We start from the raw sequence: 17,095 nt of genomic DNA on the forward strand, positions 1-17,095 counted from the left end.
AGTGTGGCGCTAAAAGCCCCCACTGTAACATGACAAATCATTGAGTACAAATGAATGAGATGGAACCAGATGGAAGTTGTTTGCTGACAAACGCGAGAATAGATTAGGACCAGAGATTCATATCGTGCGTACATATCCACTCCAGAGGGCTGATCCTCTGATATTTCATGCTCATCTTGCATGGTTTGATTGTAAATGAAAGTGATGGAGATTTTGAGTCTTTTGGTCTCCATTTTGTGTCCAATGACATCTATAGTTCTTGAACTTCAAATTTGACAATGCAATGTATCTGAGGGTAGTTGGAAAATAATACGATACTCTTCACCTCTTTGAAACACTATTTTAAAATGAATATTGTATAAATTATTTAAATCATTGTAGAGGACTGCATTGTTCATATTATCCAAAGAATTATTACATCTTGGAAAATCTATATCAGAAATCTAACCAACAACCCCCATGTTCCTCTTCAGACGGCATCTTTATTGCAACCTGTGAATCAAACAAAGGAAAGTACTAAGCTGTCAAATATTGACTCATAAATTCAGCGGCTTACACAAGACCTTTAATCCCAAGCAGAAAAGTAATCCCTGCACTTAATCGATTTGCCAGGCTGAATTGCATTTATTTAAGGAAACGGCTTAATCCAAATATAACCTAACCTTTTCATTTGCTTTGATTCATTACATAAGGGCTTATTTATATGAAACCCCATACGTTTATTTACCGTCTTTAGAACAATCTGTCATTAAACATCACGAAAGCCTTCCGCATCCGAGAGTCATGTCTATTCTTAGTTCCTGTTAAGCCACTCTGGGTCAGTGTTCTTTCATATTCATTTACTGACATCAGACAAAACACTCCGAGATGTAGAACAATCAGCAGATGCTTGGTTCTCCTGTATATACAACACAGAAGAGTACAGTAGATGGTCACTAGAGTAGCAAATAAGCAAAACGACATCACAGTAATGAAAAAGCCCATTTGGAGATAAAAGGTGCAGTTTGTTGGAACCGTTGACATTCCCCAAGTTGCTACGACCTACCCTACACTCATGCTTTCTGTGTGTACTAAGGGCTCTTTTTGAGCATAGAGGTGTTGATATTGAAGGAAACTCTGGAAGTGTGGTATTCCCTCACATTATTGCATTACCTAGTTTCTTGAGAGACACCATATTCCAGGACATACATGGTGTGTGTTTTGCTTATTTTCAGTATGCATTGCTTATTTATAGAGCTGGGAATGTTTACTGCGTGAGGGCAGGACAGAAGAGCTCCACCTGGAATTCAAACTTACAACCCTCTTTATATGAGTCCAGTGTCCATACTGTGGGACAACTGAAAATGTAACAATGACTATGTGAATTCCTATGGAAAAATGGGACCCATTACTGAGCTGAATTTTCTTATCTAAAAATGCAGTTTTATAGGGGATTTCTTGTGTGTGAAATGTGTTTTGAGATGAATACACCCCTCCCACCACAACCACCTTTGCTAGCCTGGCACATGTGTAACCAAGGAAACAGCCTTCAGTTACTCTGAAGCCTTTATTTTGCACATGACACAAATTTTCAGATTTGATTCAGTGACCTTGAAGACCCATTTCCCCAATGTTCTGCTAAAAACCCTCAGCGTCATCTCGACAATCGGAACAAACAAACGGGGGGAAAAAACATGTCTGCTGTCGGGTCTGGGTGATTTCAAAGAAAGCTGGAGAGCGCTTTTTTGAGTGGCGCTGGAGATTGTTTTCAGTGGATGAATAATGGATGGGGCGTGTTGAATAAAAGAACGCATGCTGCTCCGAGCTGCAGGGTGACGTCAGTGAGAGAGAGAGAAAGAGAGAGAGGGAGATAGAGAGAGAGGGAGAGAGACAGAGAGGTGCACTGCTGTCAGTTGTCAATATAGCCTGCTGCAACCATTTTGGAGATTTTGAGGGGTAGAAGCATGATAGGATAGGAGGAAAGTGGTGAGGTGCGGCTCTGATCCAAGCCCACCCTGATTCAAGCCAATTGCTGCCATTATTACACGTGTTCATTAATCTTCCCTGTCAGTGGAAACAGAGGAATAGCTTCTCTGCATGCTATTATAGGAGCAGCCACCAGCCACCTCCCCAACACAGCAAGACATCCCAGATATAATCCAGCTGCCACAGGGGATGTGTGGCGGGGGCACTTCTATTAATAGAAGCACCAGTAAGTAACATACAGCCCTTAGTAAGCGATCGTACATGTTCCATACATAATGACTGCACACATTTTCCCACAGGTTACTGCTGCTCAATCCCTCTAGTAGACAGGAACAGCTCTGACCTTTTCCCTATCAAAAAGCTTACAGTTTCAAAAGTGATTATCCCTCTTGCTTCTACATCATATATTTAAGGGATGTATAATTTATCTCTCAGTGATACTGATGTGAAGTCTGATTTAAAGTTTACATGTGTGTGTAAAGTGTACTGTGAGTCTTGACCTTTTTTTAATATGTTGCTATATATCATTACCCTGCCTGTGTGCAGGAGAAATACCTAAGTAAATAAATGTTCCGTTCCTTTATAATACCCACAGTTCAGAGACACACGGGTGGGAGACCATGTGTGTCTTGGGGGGCATTTGTGGTGACACAGGTGGAGGTCCTCGAAAAGCCATAGCGCTCGACCTAGCCAGAGGATGTTAGGTCCAGAATGTTCTGTCTCCATTGCATTGTAAATGTCCAGATCAGAGCTCTGAAAACCTAAGAGCTCTTAATTTTGCTTTACACGCATTAAAAATGTGGGCTTGAGCAGTTTTCCCTTTGAATTCTGCTTTAATCAGTAATAAATAACATGTTGTGATAGCATAGATGTGCATACAGGGAATACAGTCTTCTTTCTTCAAGATAAGATTTGACCTTGAATTCTGCAGCTCTCCTGCTGACTGTTTTCAATCTGTTTTGGGGAGGGGGGGGTTGTTGCCAGAGATGAAGCCAGGCGATGAGCTGGTTTACTCCTTTATGGAACGCTTCCTTCATAATTTATTGATTGCCGGTGACCTTGGATGGCTTGAAGCTTGTCAACATGTGGGTCTCTCTACAAAAACGGCATTTTTCAGGAAACCTAAAACCAGGCCCTCATGGGTGGATTAGAACTGCTATAGGAAGCGAACCGGGACATTGTGTGATTCGGGGAACTGGTCCAGGGATGCTTCAGGGTTTAAAGCAATTAAAGAAAGACAGAGAGAAAAAGAAATATGCTCCTCCAAGATTAGCTGTCTGCTTGAATGTTATTTATATGGTATTAAATGAGCAGTCTCTTAGGCTAGTATTTGTTCCCACATTAATGGGCATGCTGGAATGCGGTGACCTTTTAAATAAAGATAGTGTGGAATTACGTAAGATGAAATACTATTTTTGAAATTATCTCATTTTTATTGTTATTAACCCCTAAACTCTTGTGCTTTTTAAACAACATACATCATTTGTTAACAATATGACTGCACTGTGCAATGCTATTAAGATTAAAATGTAACATTTTTAAAAATGTTTTAAACAGGAAAAAAGCCGATGTATATATTTATATCAAGGTTATAGTTCCAATTTATTGAGGTGTATGAATAAATGTGCGGGACACTGTATGGATAGATTTTTCCTTCTTCAGTTGGTCAGTGGTTTTACAATGGTTTAGGAAGCTGCAGAGGTCTCAGGAAATTCTCCCAGTTTTGTGACAGTGCTCACAGGTACTTTTTAATTAAAAAAGTACCTGTGAGCACTACTTAATTTTTTCAATTGTGCAGGTTTTTTTAAAAAATTATATAGTGTCTCACCAGTTTTTCCATTCTGTTAAATTAGGATCAGAATCTGATATCCAGCGCTTGAGGAACAGGTTCTTTATTATGTGCTGCGAATAAAGTTATTTTTCCAAGGGGGTCTTTCATATCCAAGTCATATTTGATTTCCTTTAGCAAACACAAAGTCGGAGTAAAAGCAATCTTAGTATTTAATGCCGGGACTATCCGACTCCCCTGCCCCATCAGCTTTTCTTTACATGGCTGCATTTCCAAAAGGTATGGATTATAGAGCCCTTTTTGGTGTTGTATTTAAATGCACACTTTTATTAAATTTGCATGTGCTGTTATTTGCATTTTAAATAGCTTTTAAAATTTATTAACTTTGCAAACTACCTGAAGTAACAATGTGTACTCATTAGCTTGTAGTGCATTTTAAAAAGGCTCTCATTTGTCATAGCATTATTTGGTTGTTTGATTGTTCTAAATATTTTTCCTCTTTCCTTCTCAGGATCAGTGTTTAATTTTTTCTGTATTTTTATTGTAATGACTTGAATCTTTTTAGTACTTAAATAAATGTAAATGTTTTCTGTTTGGTGCCGCATACTTATGCCTCTTTGTTGAATAATGTATGGTAGAGATGAACAGTGTAGTGGAGTAAAATCAAAATGATTTAATGAAGCTCCAGGGATTTAGTGACATCATGCAAAAAAAAACCCTGACCAATAAAACTGAGCTTGCTAAATTTGGCTCATTCAGAAGAATATCTGCGTGTGGGGGATAAGAGTCTCAAGAAACTTTGTTCCTCTCCAGACAGCATCATGCCTCCTCAAATGATCTTCCGTCTCAGTTACACAACGCATCCTTATTTATACACTGAGACACACAGTCAGCCCATCTTCGTTTAATGAAGCATTGTTCTTTCATCCCAAAGCAATGCGTCTAATAATAGCTTGCGCTTAAACTGTAGAGCGGAGTATGAGCGTGCGTGAATGCCGGGGCTGTTTGTGATTGGCCGCTGAGGCGTTGGTGTGCGTCTCCGTTGCCCAGGTTAATGAATGCCTGTACTGTATGCGTTTTGCTTCCCTGCGTCTCACAATTGTGTGCCACCGGCAGCTTCATTGGGGGCCGTTCACCAGCACGGCCCATTAATCATGTGATCGCACTGCGGTGTCCCCCCCCCCCCCCCCCCCATCGCATGAGCCTCGGGGCTCTCACAGCAAACCTTGCAGCGCAAAGAGACAAGCCCCGATACATGTGGTCACCCCCCCCACAGCGTCGGCTGCCTGTCTGACGTCCTCAACGAGCAGCCTGTGACACAGACGTCATCACAGCTGGCTTGCTGATCTCAAGACGCTCACTCTCTCCCCTGTATTACATGCCACATTTGGCTTGAGAAGCCTCTGTCAACAACTGTGCGTTTTACCACAGCCTGCTGTGGATCGATTCCTAAGTCAGAAAGGGTTTTCAGGGGAAGACAGACCTACTTTGAAGTCACACTTACTGAATTTTGAATCTGAGATACAAATCCTATTTGTGTGCCAGCTGCGGTAAATCTTTGACTTTACAGAGAGAAATCATGAGCAGCATTGAGGAACCTCTTCCCATTTTAAGCAGATTTTGGATAGAAAGACAATTTGTTGCACAATAGTACAGCAATATCAAGGGCCATCCAAATGTATCTGAAGGAAGGTAGGATGGCTACTCTGATATTCTAGTGTTGACATACTGTGTACGATTGCAAAGATGGCAACTGAAGCTACTGAAGTATGCATTGTTCTCTCTCCCAAACTAGCAGACATGTGCCAATGTTCCAGCACTTGCTCTGGCACCTGGGTCAGATATTGTGTCCTCCCTCGCTCTCTCTCTCTCTCTCTCTCTCTCTCTCTCACTGTCTCCTTCTCTTTCTATGTTTATTTTTCATTTTCCCTTCCTCTTCTCTCTTTCACCCTCTTTCTCTTCTGACTCTTTGATGCTTGCTGGACCAGGAGCACAGGAGCTGAGTGCAGCAGGGACCAGGATATTACCCCATTTCCATAACAAAGCCCTGAAAAAAGATTGGCTTCGAGTCCCTTGGAAGTGTGTTTCTGGAGCCGTGCAATAAGGGCTGTTTCCCCATTAGTTTTCTAGAAACTGGAGAGATGATCGTTAGAACTGCATGTCTGAGTGTGCTGACTCAATGTGATTATTGACCTTGGAAGAAGCAGGTGGTCTTTTGGTTGATGTTTCATTTCACCTAAGAGTGTCTGATCAAACACTCCCATATCCTGCCTCATGTTTAGAATATACAGCATGCAGTCAAATATTATGAAAGGGGGATGAAAACTGTGTTAAGCTAGGCCCCAAATGTTTGAGATGCTGAATGTGAGCGTTTGATCTTCTTCACCTGAGCGAATCTGCAGAGTGAGGATTAGAAGGGGTTTTCGATGGCTTCATGCTGGCAAATGTAAGAAGGCCTTTCACAAGCTTTCCAGTGGTGGAGAAGAATGAAAGGGAAAAAAAGGTATTTCTGAACAGCACGAAAAAAGTGCAGCATGATTGCCATGCGGGCTGTGAAGGTGCACAGTGGAATCCTTCTGCTGGGAAAATGACTGGTAATGACAGTGTTTTGAAACAGCTTGTGATGAGTAGCCTTCTGCAGAGGCTTCTGAAGATTGCTTGGCAGGAATCACATGTTGTGTCTGCCATGAATAGGCCTGTGTGTGTGTGTGTGTGCGAGAGAGAGGGAACAGCGAGAGAAGGAAAGAGCATGAGTATGTTTGCATACTGTATGCTCTTGTCTGTTGGTGTATGCATGTGTGTTTGTGTTGGACTTGTATGACCTGTGTGTACATGTGCATATGCACACTTGTGAGTGTGTTTGTGTGCATGGGCATGTGTGTGTTTGTGTGTGTTTATGGGTGAATGCATGTGTGAAAACAAGTTTGTTTTCAGCTTTTTAAAGAATTGTGTTCCCATGGCGTGAGAAGTGATAAGCAAGTAATCAGCGGTGGAACGGGAGCAGGGGTTTGTTGGCAACAGCTCTGATTGGTCATCTCAAGAAACACATATTGATGTATTGACAGATGTGCTCGACAAAGTTCTTTTGAGAAATGTGAGGGTACAAAGGTCCATTGTTTAGCTCCATCATGGATTTTCCACTTACATCTTCAATAACACAATTTTCTGTCATTATGTGCTTGAAAGGCCACATTGACTGTAATGGGTTTCCTTATCTAATCAAGACCTTCCGGAAAACACTAAGGTTATTCCTATAACACATGGTCACAGACCACAGAGCTGATGATGTTTTTGTAAGGCCATAAAAAAGAACGTGATTTTGAAGTGCACAGTTTATTTTCAGTGGAGGAAGGAAGAGTTATTTTAATACCAGGAACTACTTCCTTGTTCCTGTGTTTCAAAGGCACCTAGTGCAATTCTCTGAAAAAAATACAACTCAGATGGACATACCAAGTCTTTATAAATTACGTCGTCTTTTACGGCCTACTGATTTGATATATTCATTGTGTGCATTGTTCATCCCACTGAATGCTTTTTCCTGCAATTTTCTGTTTGACTAATTTTTTGTTATATTTCTTCTGTGAATAAGCACTCTGATAGTCCCATGAGTCTATATGATCAAAACCCATTAACACTGTAACATACCTTCTCAGAGTGCAACAGCTCATACAGCTACTCACAAGCAAATGAGTTTGTATAATGACACAGACTCATGACTCAAGGTTGACTCAAGTTATTTATTCATGGGTCTTGCCAGCGATAAAAGCTGTTTGAGATCAAACATTTAGCCATTCAGAGCTCTAAACCATTTGGCTAATTCTAAAATGCATTCATAACAGGTTATGTCACTTTTTTTGTGAGAGTGTACTTGTCCCAAATGAGCATGGAAGAATCTCATGATGGTCGAGGTTTGCAATGTATTTTTTGTAATGTATTTTGGACTGTGATAAAGCATGGAAAAACATCAAAGAATATAACACATTATATGGCATGGACCACAGAAAGTTAAAACTCATTGCGTGGTCAAAACAGCTTCTTCAGGTTTCTAGATTGTTCATGCATTTCAAAACACACATGGGTACAAAATAGAAACTTTTCATGGAACCAGTTCCTCCTGTTGGTGACATCCTTCAGCAGCTCAGAGCCTAAGGCCAGTCCATCGGGAAAGGATGGTTCTTTCTGGATTACAGCCTCTGGCTCTGTACTCTTTGATACAACGTTAAAAGGGAAAGCTAGGAGTGAACACCTTCCCTCTTGATTCAACATTAGATGACATGCAGTGACACAGGACTGCTTGTCCAGGAGCTGCTTGTTGACTCTGTTCAGACACATAAAGAGCACACTGACCTTGTAGCCCTGACCAGATTATCTCATGCTGTACTTAAGCACAGGAACAGAAACCCATCAACCTGTCTGGCAGCCATGGAATTTTGCTGTTCATCAGCCAGGGGCTTACAAGCTTCCTCTCTATGTTTTGAAAAACTGGAAAAAAGGCCTTGTAGGCAGGTTAAAAAATTAAAGTGGGGTCACCCAAAAAAACACAGCTCTTTCTTCTGTGTTGAACCGCATGGCTACGCTAATTTGTTTCTGCAGTGTTTAGATTATTGCAGTTTCTTAGCAACAATCCCGCTCAATTAGAGCGAAATGTTTTAAATGCAAACAAAGTGGTGAGTGAGAGGTGAAAGCTCCGGTAAAATAACAGTGTTTCTGATTCCTGATTAGTGAATTCAGCTTATGATTTATTTTAATATTAACCATGCTGTTTTTTCTTTTCTTTTTTGCATATGCATTATTGGAGATTTAATTTGTGAAGTTTTTTGGTTGTAATTAATTTCATATTTCATAGATTGTCAGGTAAATATTTAAAGATTTTAATTGGCAATATTTCTTGTATGGTATTGATTCACAGTATTGTGTAGCATTTTGTAATGCCTTGTAATGCTTGACATTATTATTCAAAAACATTCATAATATTTATGATAACCAGAATCACTTGTCATGTTGTCACAAACTGTTGTGAACACGCCTAAATATGCGTGTATGCGTGTATATAATGTGCAACTTGCCTTTCAGCTTAAAAGGGAGTAATGTAGAATGCAAAGGAATTACAACATGAATAATTTACCCCTGATACCTCAGATATTCGCCCTCCCTGGCTGTAGTCCTTTAACAAGCTCCTGTACCCCTTCAAAACCGCCGTTGTGACTCATACCTCTGACAAAAGACTGCTCGGGATGTTCAGTTTGAAATCAGCTTTGGCACGTAATCATTTTCAATTTGCTTCACTGCATTACTTCCAGTGGAGAAGACAAGAGTGGGAGAGAGAGAGAGAGAAAGAGAAGTGGGGGGGGGGAGGCAGCGAGAGGCTTAAGGGAAAAAAAAACCCTTTAGCCCAGGCTGATGTGAGTTGGCCAATGATGTCATTGCACAGAGAAGGAGCGAGGGGGGGCTGGTGCGCTGCTTTCTTTGAGCTGCAAAGTGTGGCAGCCAACTAGCTGAGAGAGACAGCGAGCGAGAGAGAGAGAGCCCTCCAAGAGCGCGCTCAGAACGCCACAGCAACGCACGGCCGGCACACGAGTGTGCATCCCTTTTCCCTCTCAGCCGTCTCCAGAGCGTTCGTCCGGGGGTTTCGAGAATGCCCTCCCGAAACATGGACTGCGAGATGTCCACTCTGATCGCCTGCGTGGTGGATGTGGAGGTGTTCACTAACCGAGAGGTCAAGGTAGGTGATCAGGCTGTGTCTGTGCCCCAGGCGCTGTGTACGGGCTTTATGGCATTCAGCTGTATCTGAAACTCCTCACATTCAATCTCACATTGTTCAGCGTATATGAAGCATTATAGCACTCTTACAGACTCTTTTCAGTCTGCGCTGGTGTAGTGGTTAACAAAGGGTGATTAGAATAATTTCACAGATCATAATACACTGGCAACACAAAAACATGCTGTGTCTTGATTCTAAGAAGATGACAAAGTGTTGTTTGTGATTTACTATAGTGTACAAATTTTAAACAGATTAAAGGAATGATGTTATGAGAAAATATGCCGGTTTTTCTGGGGATAAAATATTCTCACACAACTCACACAACTCACACAATTACAACAGGACTATTGAAGACAGAACAGCTAAGCTCTAGATAAGCTTATTTTGGTTCTGCTGTTATGTTGCACTGTGGTGTTCTGTACTCTCTGCAGAACTTATAAGTGGCTACTCCTTCTACTATTGTATTTTCTAGGGTTCACATATCACATTTTTAGCGCAACTATCTTGCATTTTTTTAGCACGGTATGATTGTATGATTTAGTCTACCTAATAATTAGCAAGAAATATGTGACCTTTGTGTGATTTTTGAAGCTGATTTATGATGACTGCAACTTACTTATTGAAGCTTGAGCTGTAATACCAGGTTGAAAAGTACTGTTGACCTTTAGACACCAATGGTCTTTTTGCACCATGGACCATGTATTATCTCCAGCAGGCTGCCGAGCATCTCACTGCAGCCAAGAGTTTTCCTTTTTTCTCTGAATTGCTTTTGTGCTGCTCCTGCGCTCACTCTGTGCATCTCGCTCCATTCATAAAATCCCAGAGAAACGAGGATCAAATGCGTCACGGCTCCGAGAAACCAGATCTCTGTCTGCGCCGCGAGCCCATGAGCAGCGGGCTCGGGGATTTATCATTAAACAGCTTATGCTGCTGATTTCAAGGGCATTTTGAGCGGTGGGTTAATGCACCATCACATATTACATGTGAATGATTCATAACAACCTACACTGGCGCTGCAGAGCGATTTTAACTGGGTTAATGATTATAGCATACTCAACCACTTGAAAAAATTCCTTCTTTCAGAGATAAAATGTCTGTAGCACAGGAGATATAATGTGGATGTCTGGGTGTGGGGGGTGGGAGTTAGGGTTGGCTGACATTGTGTAATGACCAGTTAAAGTGTGGGGCTTGATCTGTGAGTGACATGCGTGCTCAGAGTGGATTGATACAGCGCTGGCCAGGAGGGACAGCATCATCAATGCAGCACTTGAGAGGAGATGAAAGAAGGCTGTTCACCTCATTGTTACTTATGGTGTTGCACAGGGGTCCACAGGCTGTCTTTGCAGGTGAACTGAACGTGGTCAGTAGAGTGCATTGTGTCCCTTGTGCGCTGTGTTGCAGTCCCGAGTGAATGGCTGTCAGGCTGCATCAGTGAGACCTGTGCATGGAGCGGGATGGTGTCAGGCTGTCTTTAGGGAAATGTGCTGGCCTCACAGCTCTCAGTGACAGCGCTTTTGCGCTGCTCTCAAAGAGTGCCACACCATGAGGCACTCGCCTAAGATGACTCTGCTGCACCCCTACCCCCACAGACACACACGCATGCATGCACCTACACACACATAGACACACACACACATACACACACACACGCAGACACCCCCACATGCACACACACGTACACAACACACACACATACACATGCACACACTCACACATACACATCCACACACACACACACACACATATGCAGACACCCACACATGTACACACATATACATGCACACACGCACATACACACATATGAAGACACATGCTTATTTAAACCTATGCACACACAGACATACACATATGTGCAGACACACACACACTTGTAGAAAACATGCTGCTGTGTGTGTTCTGTACAGTGTAGAGCTGCTCTGACTCTTTCCAGTGAGATATCTCTCATTCATCTTTATTCATGGGTTGAGGCTTTGCCTGCTGTGAATACTGACCAAGGCAGTAAGAGCCTTGTCACTTCAGTTCTCCTCAGATATATTTGCACTGCAATCAGGAAAAAAAATAAATAAATAAATCTAGAAGAGTTCATTATTATGGCTGTGGGAAACTGAACAGTGGCTTTTTGCATAACTCATGGCACATGGTACTCACAGTACATGACTTTTTGGTTGGCTTACAGCTGGCTGAATCCGTAAAAGTGCATTTTTGTTTTCCATGCTGTTTTGACTTTCATGTTGTAAAAAAGAGACGAATGGGCCCTCTCAGCAATCTCAGTGTTGTAATGTTGTTAATGTTATGACATTAACTTTAGATTAAAGAATGGGATTAAAACAGACCAGCTTTGAACCAGTCAGAGGCATCCTGTGGGAGACATCTTTGTGGTCCACAGCAACATGGAAATGATTCTGTTGGTTAGAGAGAGAGACATTTTGTAGCTGGTTGGCAGGGGTTTAGAGGAACAAGCAAAGAATACTCACACTGAGAGTTGGAAGCTGAGAGGATGCAGGAGTGTACTGATGCCCCTCCCTCATCTCCATCCTGTACCTGAACCCCAGCCAACCCCCTACCTTCTTCGGGGTAAGCTGTCTTCTGGTGGGGGGGTGGGGGGTTTACATTAAATAAGCACTCTATAAATATACTATCACTAGAGAGATCATTGCTGTTTATTTATCGTGCAAGTACATACCGTTACATAACTTAGGTAATTACATGGAATGTTTGAGTTACATTTGGAGCAGCAGTTATTTTTAGGGGGTAGAGTGGTTAGGGTTTGGTTTGTGGTTGCGGTTGGGTCAGGGCTCTTGATTTAAAGGGCAGTTTAAGGGTCGTTCAGCTCATTGAATATGGCTGGTTTTGACTGATCGTGTCTGTGTCATTGCTTCAGTTTTGAGTATATGCTGTTTTTTTTCTTTTCACTATACATGAGTTATGACATTCACATCAGTCCAATTTCTAAGGGACAGCAGTGTGGTGTGGACATATGAACACGACTCATAGCCAAAAGGTTGCTGGTTCGATTCCCTGCTAGGGCACTGCTGCTGTACCCTTGGGCAAGGTGCTTAACTCAGAATTGCCTCAGTAAATATCCAGCTGTATAAATGGATAAAATTGTAACCTACTGCATGTAAGTTGCTCTGAATAAGAGCATCTGCTAAATGACAATAATGTAATGCAACAGCAGCCATTTTCCATAAATTTGACATGGGCTGAAATATACTGCTTTAAACTGAGAGTGACTGTTTCCCTTTTTTTGTCTGTCCAACATTTCCAACTCCATTATTGAATTTCCATTTGACGGGGTGGGATGGGATGTATTGATTTAATTTGACCTATTTATGTATTTATTTGTTTTTTGTAATATAAGGTTGGATTTATTAATGTTTGCTTGAAAATATGATACTGTTTCCCATGTGCATGTAGAAGTAGAAGTAGCTTTATTTGTCACATGCATGTTGTATAGAGTATCTCAGTGGTGAAATGTAATTGCAACACTCCAACTGTGCAAATAAGTGACACACAACACACCAGTAGAGAGATAAATAAAAATAGAAGAAAATATAAAAAATATATAAAAAATAGAAGAAAATATGAAAGAATAAGAAATATATACTATTTACGCAACAGATACTATGTACAGAGCGGATGAAGTGTTCTGAGAACAGCTCCGCATGTGACCTGTGAGGCTCATTTAAGCATGTTTCCTGTCCTGAAAATGAAAGTGCATCATGGGATTTGCCATTCTGCAGCTTTTTCCATTGTGGGTTTGCAGCTCCAGATTTGAAACGTGATGAGGTTAAGGAGAGGAACTGGGGTGAGCTTTTTCTTTCTAAATGGTTGTAAAGGGGACAGATAGATGGTCTCACTCAAAAAACAATATCAGGTTTGCTAGGTCAGATAAAGTCAGCTATGAAGTGATGTCAGTGATGAGATTAAGTCTTTATCCAGGGTGTGATCTCTTTTGCTTGAGTTATTTTTCTATTTTACAAAGAATGCTGGCATAGCCTATTCTAATACTTGTTGGGGCTCAGGACAACATAGTTTTAGAGCTGGAAAGACCAGAAGAAAAAGGATGAACTGACAGAGAAATTATCAAACCCCCCCCCCCCCAACCACAAACACACACACACACAAACCCTGCAGTCTGAAACTTCCTGACCAAAAAAATACATCTAGAAAAGTGCTTGGAGGCCTAAAGTGGGAGCTGCAATAGATTTATATTTAGTGCAAGTCAAAGGTCAGCAAGCAAAAAAGTAACCTGAGAGACTTTGGTCTGGATATGTTTAAGTTGAATTAGTGCTCCTTTCACAAGAGAAAGAAGAAAGAAAAACACAGGCCCTCTGCTTGATTCCCCTGAATCTCCGGCTAATGCATCAACCCTTCCAAAAGGATCTGGCTTTGATTAAAAAAGAGAGGATTGCTTTGTTAAACTTTACATTTTCTCCGCTATTTTAAGGTGAGGTTCAATTTATGTTTCCCCTTCCCCTCCCTGTTAATAACATTCCTATGACAGTAACTACAGAGAGTATACATGACCACTTGGCTCTGAGTCAGCTATAATTGCTTAAATGCCCACATACACAAGCCCTCTCGAACAAAGATTTCGGAGCACCACAGGCCTGGTCTTTAGCTTACTTCTCTTCTTGTGCAAGTCCTGATCTTTTGTATACACCATAGTGCACTGGATAAACCTAATTCTGTCATGTTGCAAATTATGGCAAAGAAAACTGTGACACCCATTACTGCCGAGATAAATTGCATGTTGTTTGGGAGTTTGCTGCAAATGCTAGTGCTTCTCAAGAGGAACTCGTCAGAACGGAAAGGTCAAGTTGAGAGGCAGCTTTCTTGTGTCAAGTGAGTTATTTATAGAAGCCTTGTCATTTGTACTGAATGGAACATTCTTGCTGTTTTTGGGCTGTGCTTTTGTTTTGGAGATGTCAGTCGGAATGTTTAGAAACCAGGGCTGGAGTTTATCTCGTCCCCCCAGCTACCCTGAAAAAACAAATCAGTACCCATCACAATTTATTTTTCATTTGACCTTGAATCCACCAAACAAATGCAGCACTGTCAACACAAGAGGGCCAAAAGCCTCTTGCGATGAAGGCTTTTCACATAATTTTTTTTTCTGCAGAAAAATCTGAGTCAGATGTATTTTCCTGGAATAACACGTATGACATTTCTAAGAGAGGAAATTGAGTAGTGGGAGGTAATGTTCCCCGGCTTTGTGCTACTTCATCTTCACACGAGGTCCTCCAGTATCCAGTGAATTTAGCACCAAGAAATGTGTTTCTGTTTTCATCTAATGCTAATTCTGTGTTCCTGTGGAGTGCACTTTGATTCATTAGGGCATTTATTTCAATAATAGGCTACGCAAAAACTCAGGGACATGGCTTAATAGCTGTTAGAATTGCTCAGCTCTGTGTCCTGACATTTGATTTTAATGACTGCACTATTACAAACATTAGGCATTGATGAAACATAATTATGTTGATGTTCACCTTTTAAAAGCTCTGCTTAATACAGGAACACAAGGCTTCTGACACACAAGACTGACTTTTCAGCTCAGTGAGTATCTATTCTGTATATAATCATAGCAGTAGTTTGTATGTGCCAATGTGTGTGAATGTGTGCGTGCATGCCGGTGTGTGTGTGTGTGTGTGTGTGTGTGCGGGCACACATGTTTAACTATGGTGTAACCCCTTTTGCTTCAGTGATCAAATATGAATTGAAGATTTCTAGCACAGTTTAGACAAACTCAGTAATCAGCTATTAACTCCTTTATTTTTCTCAGGAAAAACCAGTGGTATCAAATGGTGAACCGCGAGTCGCCTAAATGATAGACAAAGCCTATCACATCATTTTTTCAAGTTGTGCTGAATCCACAGGAATGATAGCTATTGTCTGGATGCTCTACTTGCAGTACACTACTTGCAGTACATATCTGTGGGGACCAGGGTCATTTCCTTAGTGTTAACTTTGCTTCCTAATATTAATATTTGATCTGTCATTCCAAGAGCCTACAGATATTAAATTCATAAGGAACTCCTTTTGAGTGGACCGATAAAGAGATATGTAGAGGATGTCTTGCCCCACTGAAATGTGAATTTGAATGTTTCACAATGATTTATAGTTTTTTTCCCCAAAGTATGTTCCTGTTACCATTGATGGAAAGTGTAGCAGATTTTTGTCTGCATTGTATGACAGGGAGAAGACACGTAGCCTTGTGCAGTTCTTGTACAAGAAGCTCTAATGCCTTGGGAATCCCTCAGGAGAGTTTTGAAATTCCACTATGCATAAATACAGTTTGACAAATTACCAGCTCTCCTTTTGCACTGGAAACATAGCTGGTACTTTGTCTGCTGAGGGTTTCTCAGCACAGCTCTGTCTCACACAAACTGTGTAGTTTCCCTCTCAGCTTCATGTCTGATGAGGAAAACACCTGAGCTAACCTTTAATAGAGGCCCACTGCAGGGCCAGGACACTGCGATCCTACTCCAAACAGTCTATCATCAGATCCATGACTCCACTAACCTACAGCAAAGGGGTGAACAGCTGCCTGAAAGAAGTCGCTTGTGTGTGTTTTTTTTTTTGTTTTTTGTCTTCTCTGTAATTAGAGCATGGTCTTTTCTTTAGGAGCATTCGACCTGCTCTGTGTTGTATGTCAGGGGTAGGTAACCCACCTCCTAGAGTGCCTCCTCGAATGAAATGCCACGAGTGCTTGAGCGCGTGGTCATGTGCCTCCATTGAACCTAACAGTCGATCCAGTTACCTAATTAACGGATTAGATATAATCGACCCGGACACATCTCCAGGACTCCAGCATCAGGATAGCAAACCGCTGTTACACAGGAACATGGAAAGTCCTCACAATTACAGTCCCCATGTGGTTCATTATGTTAGACTCATTTTATTCCTCACGCGCACATGTACATCTTCAAGGTGATCAGAGGCTATATAAATCCTCTGAATCTGGGCTGCTACCAAGGGTAGCATTAGCCCAGGAGGACAACCATGGAGTGATACAAAATCACTAGGAGCCAAAGACAAAGGGCTTTTCCTTTGGTTGGACATGAAGTCTTCCAGCCCTTGTCACCCTTCTAAAAATGCTCCACAGTACCTCTGTATACAGTAGGTCAACAGCAATGGTGAGTGATCATGGAGTCTCTTCATCATTAAACTATCCAAAGAATAACAAGGAATGTGCAAACAGCACTCAAAACAGAAAAATAATTCATAGGCTAGTCAATTGCAGACATATTAATGTATTTTGGCCAGTCAGGTCCTCTTCGATCAGTGATGATTTGTGTTTTATTCTCTCTATGGTTTGTTTCTCGGCATGTCCCCCTCTGGTTGCTCACTGTCTTTAAGCAAACATGAACGTACCACTTCTGAGCCCAGAGGGGAATAGGGGTGAGAGGTTTCCTCACCCCACCTCCGGTTAGCCTGGCAATTTCTTTTTAGTCCCACAATGCAAAGGGAGCGGGTGGTGGGGGGGGGGACAAAATGCTCTTACTTGCGAGCACAACAATGTTAAACTGAACTGTTTTTCATTAACTTTTTGGCGTTGTTTTAAAACGCAGCTCCAA

At 41.6% G+C, this 17,095-nt stretch overlaps 1 protein-coding gene across 2 annotated transcripts in view; it reads left to right on the forward strand.

The window, feature by feature from the left end:
* Positions 1-17,095, forward strand: part of rcan2 (regulator of calcineurin 2) — a 60,805-nt gene that overhangs the window by 24,627 nt on the left and 19,083 nt on the right. The window contains exon 1 of one of the 2 annotated variants that reach the window (XM_036550440.1): positions 9,263-9,476. The exons of the other annotated variant lie outside the window; for it this stretch is intronic. Coding sequence (XP_036406333.1) covers positions 9,390-9,476 — 87 coding nt within the window. The 5' untranslated portion in view covers positions 9,263-9,389. Of the gene's footprint in view, positions 1-9,262; positions 9,477-17,095 lie in introns of those variants that run through there. 2 annotated transcript variants of the gene reach the window in all.

This window comes from Megalops cyprinoides, chromosome 17 (genome assembly GCF_013368585.1).
Source record: "Megalops cyprinoides isolate fMegCyp1 chromosome 17, fMegCyp1.pri, whole genome shotgun sequence".
NCBI classification, from domain to species: domain Eukaryota; kingdom Metazoa; phylum Chordata; class Actinopteri; order Elopiformes; family Megalopidae; genus Megalops; species Megalops cyprinoides.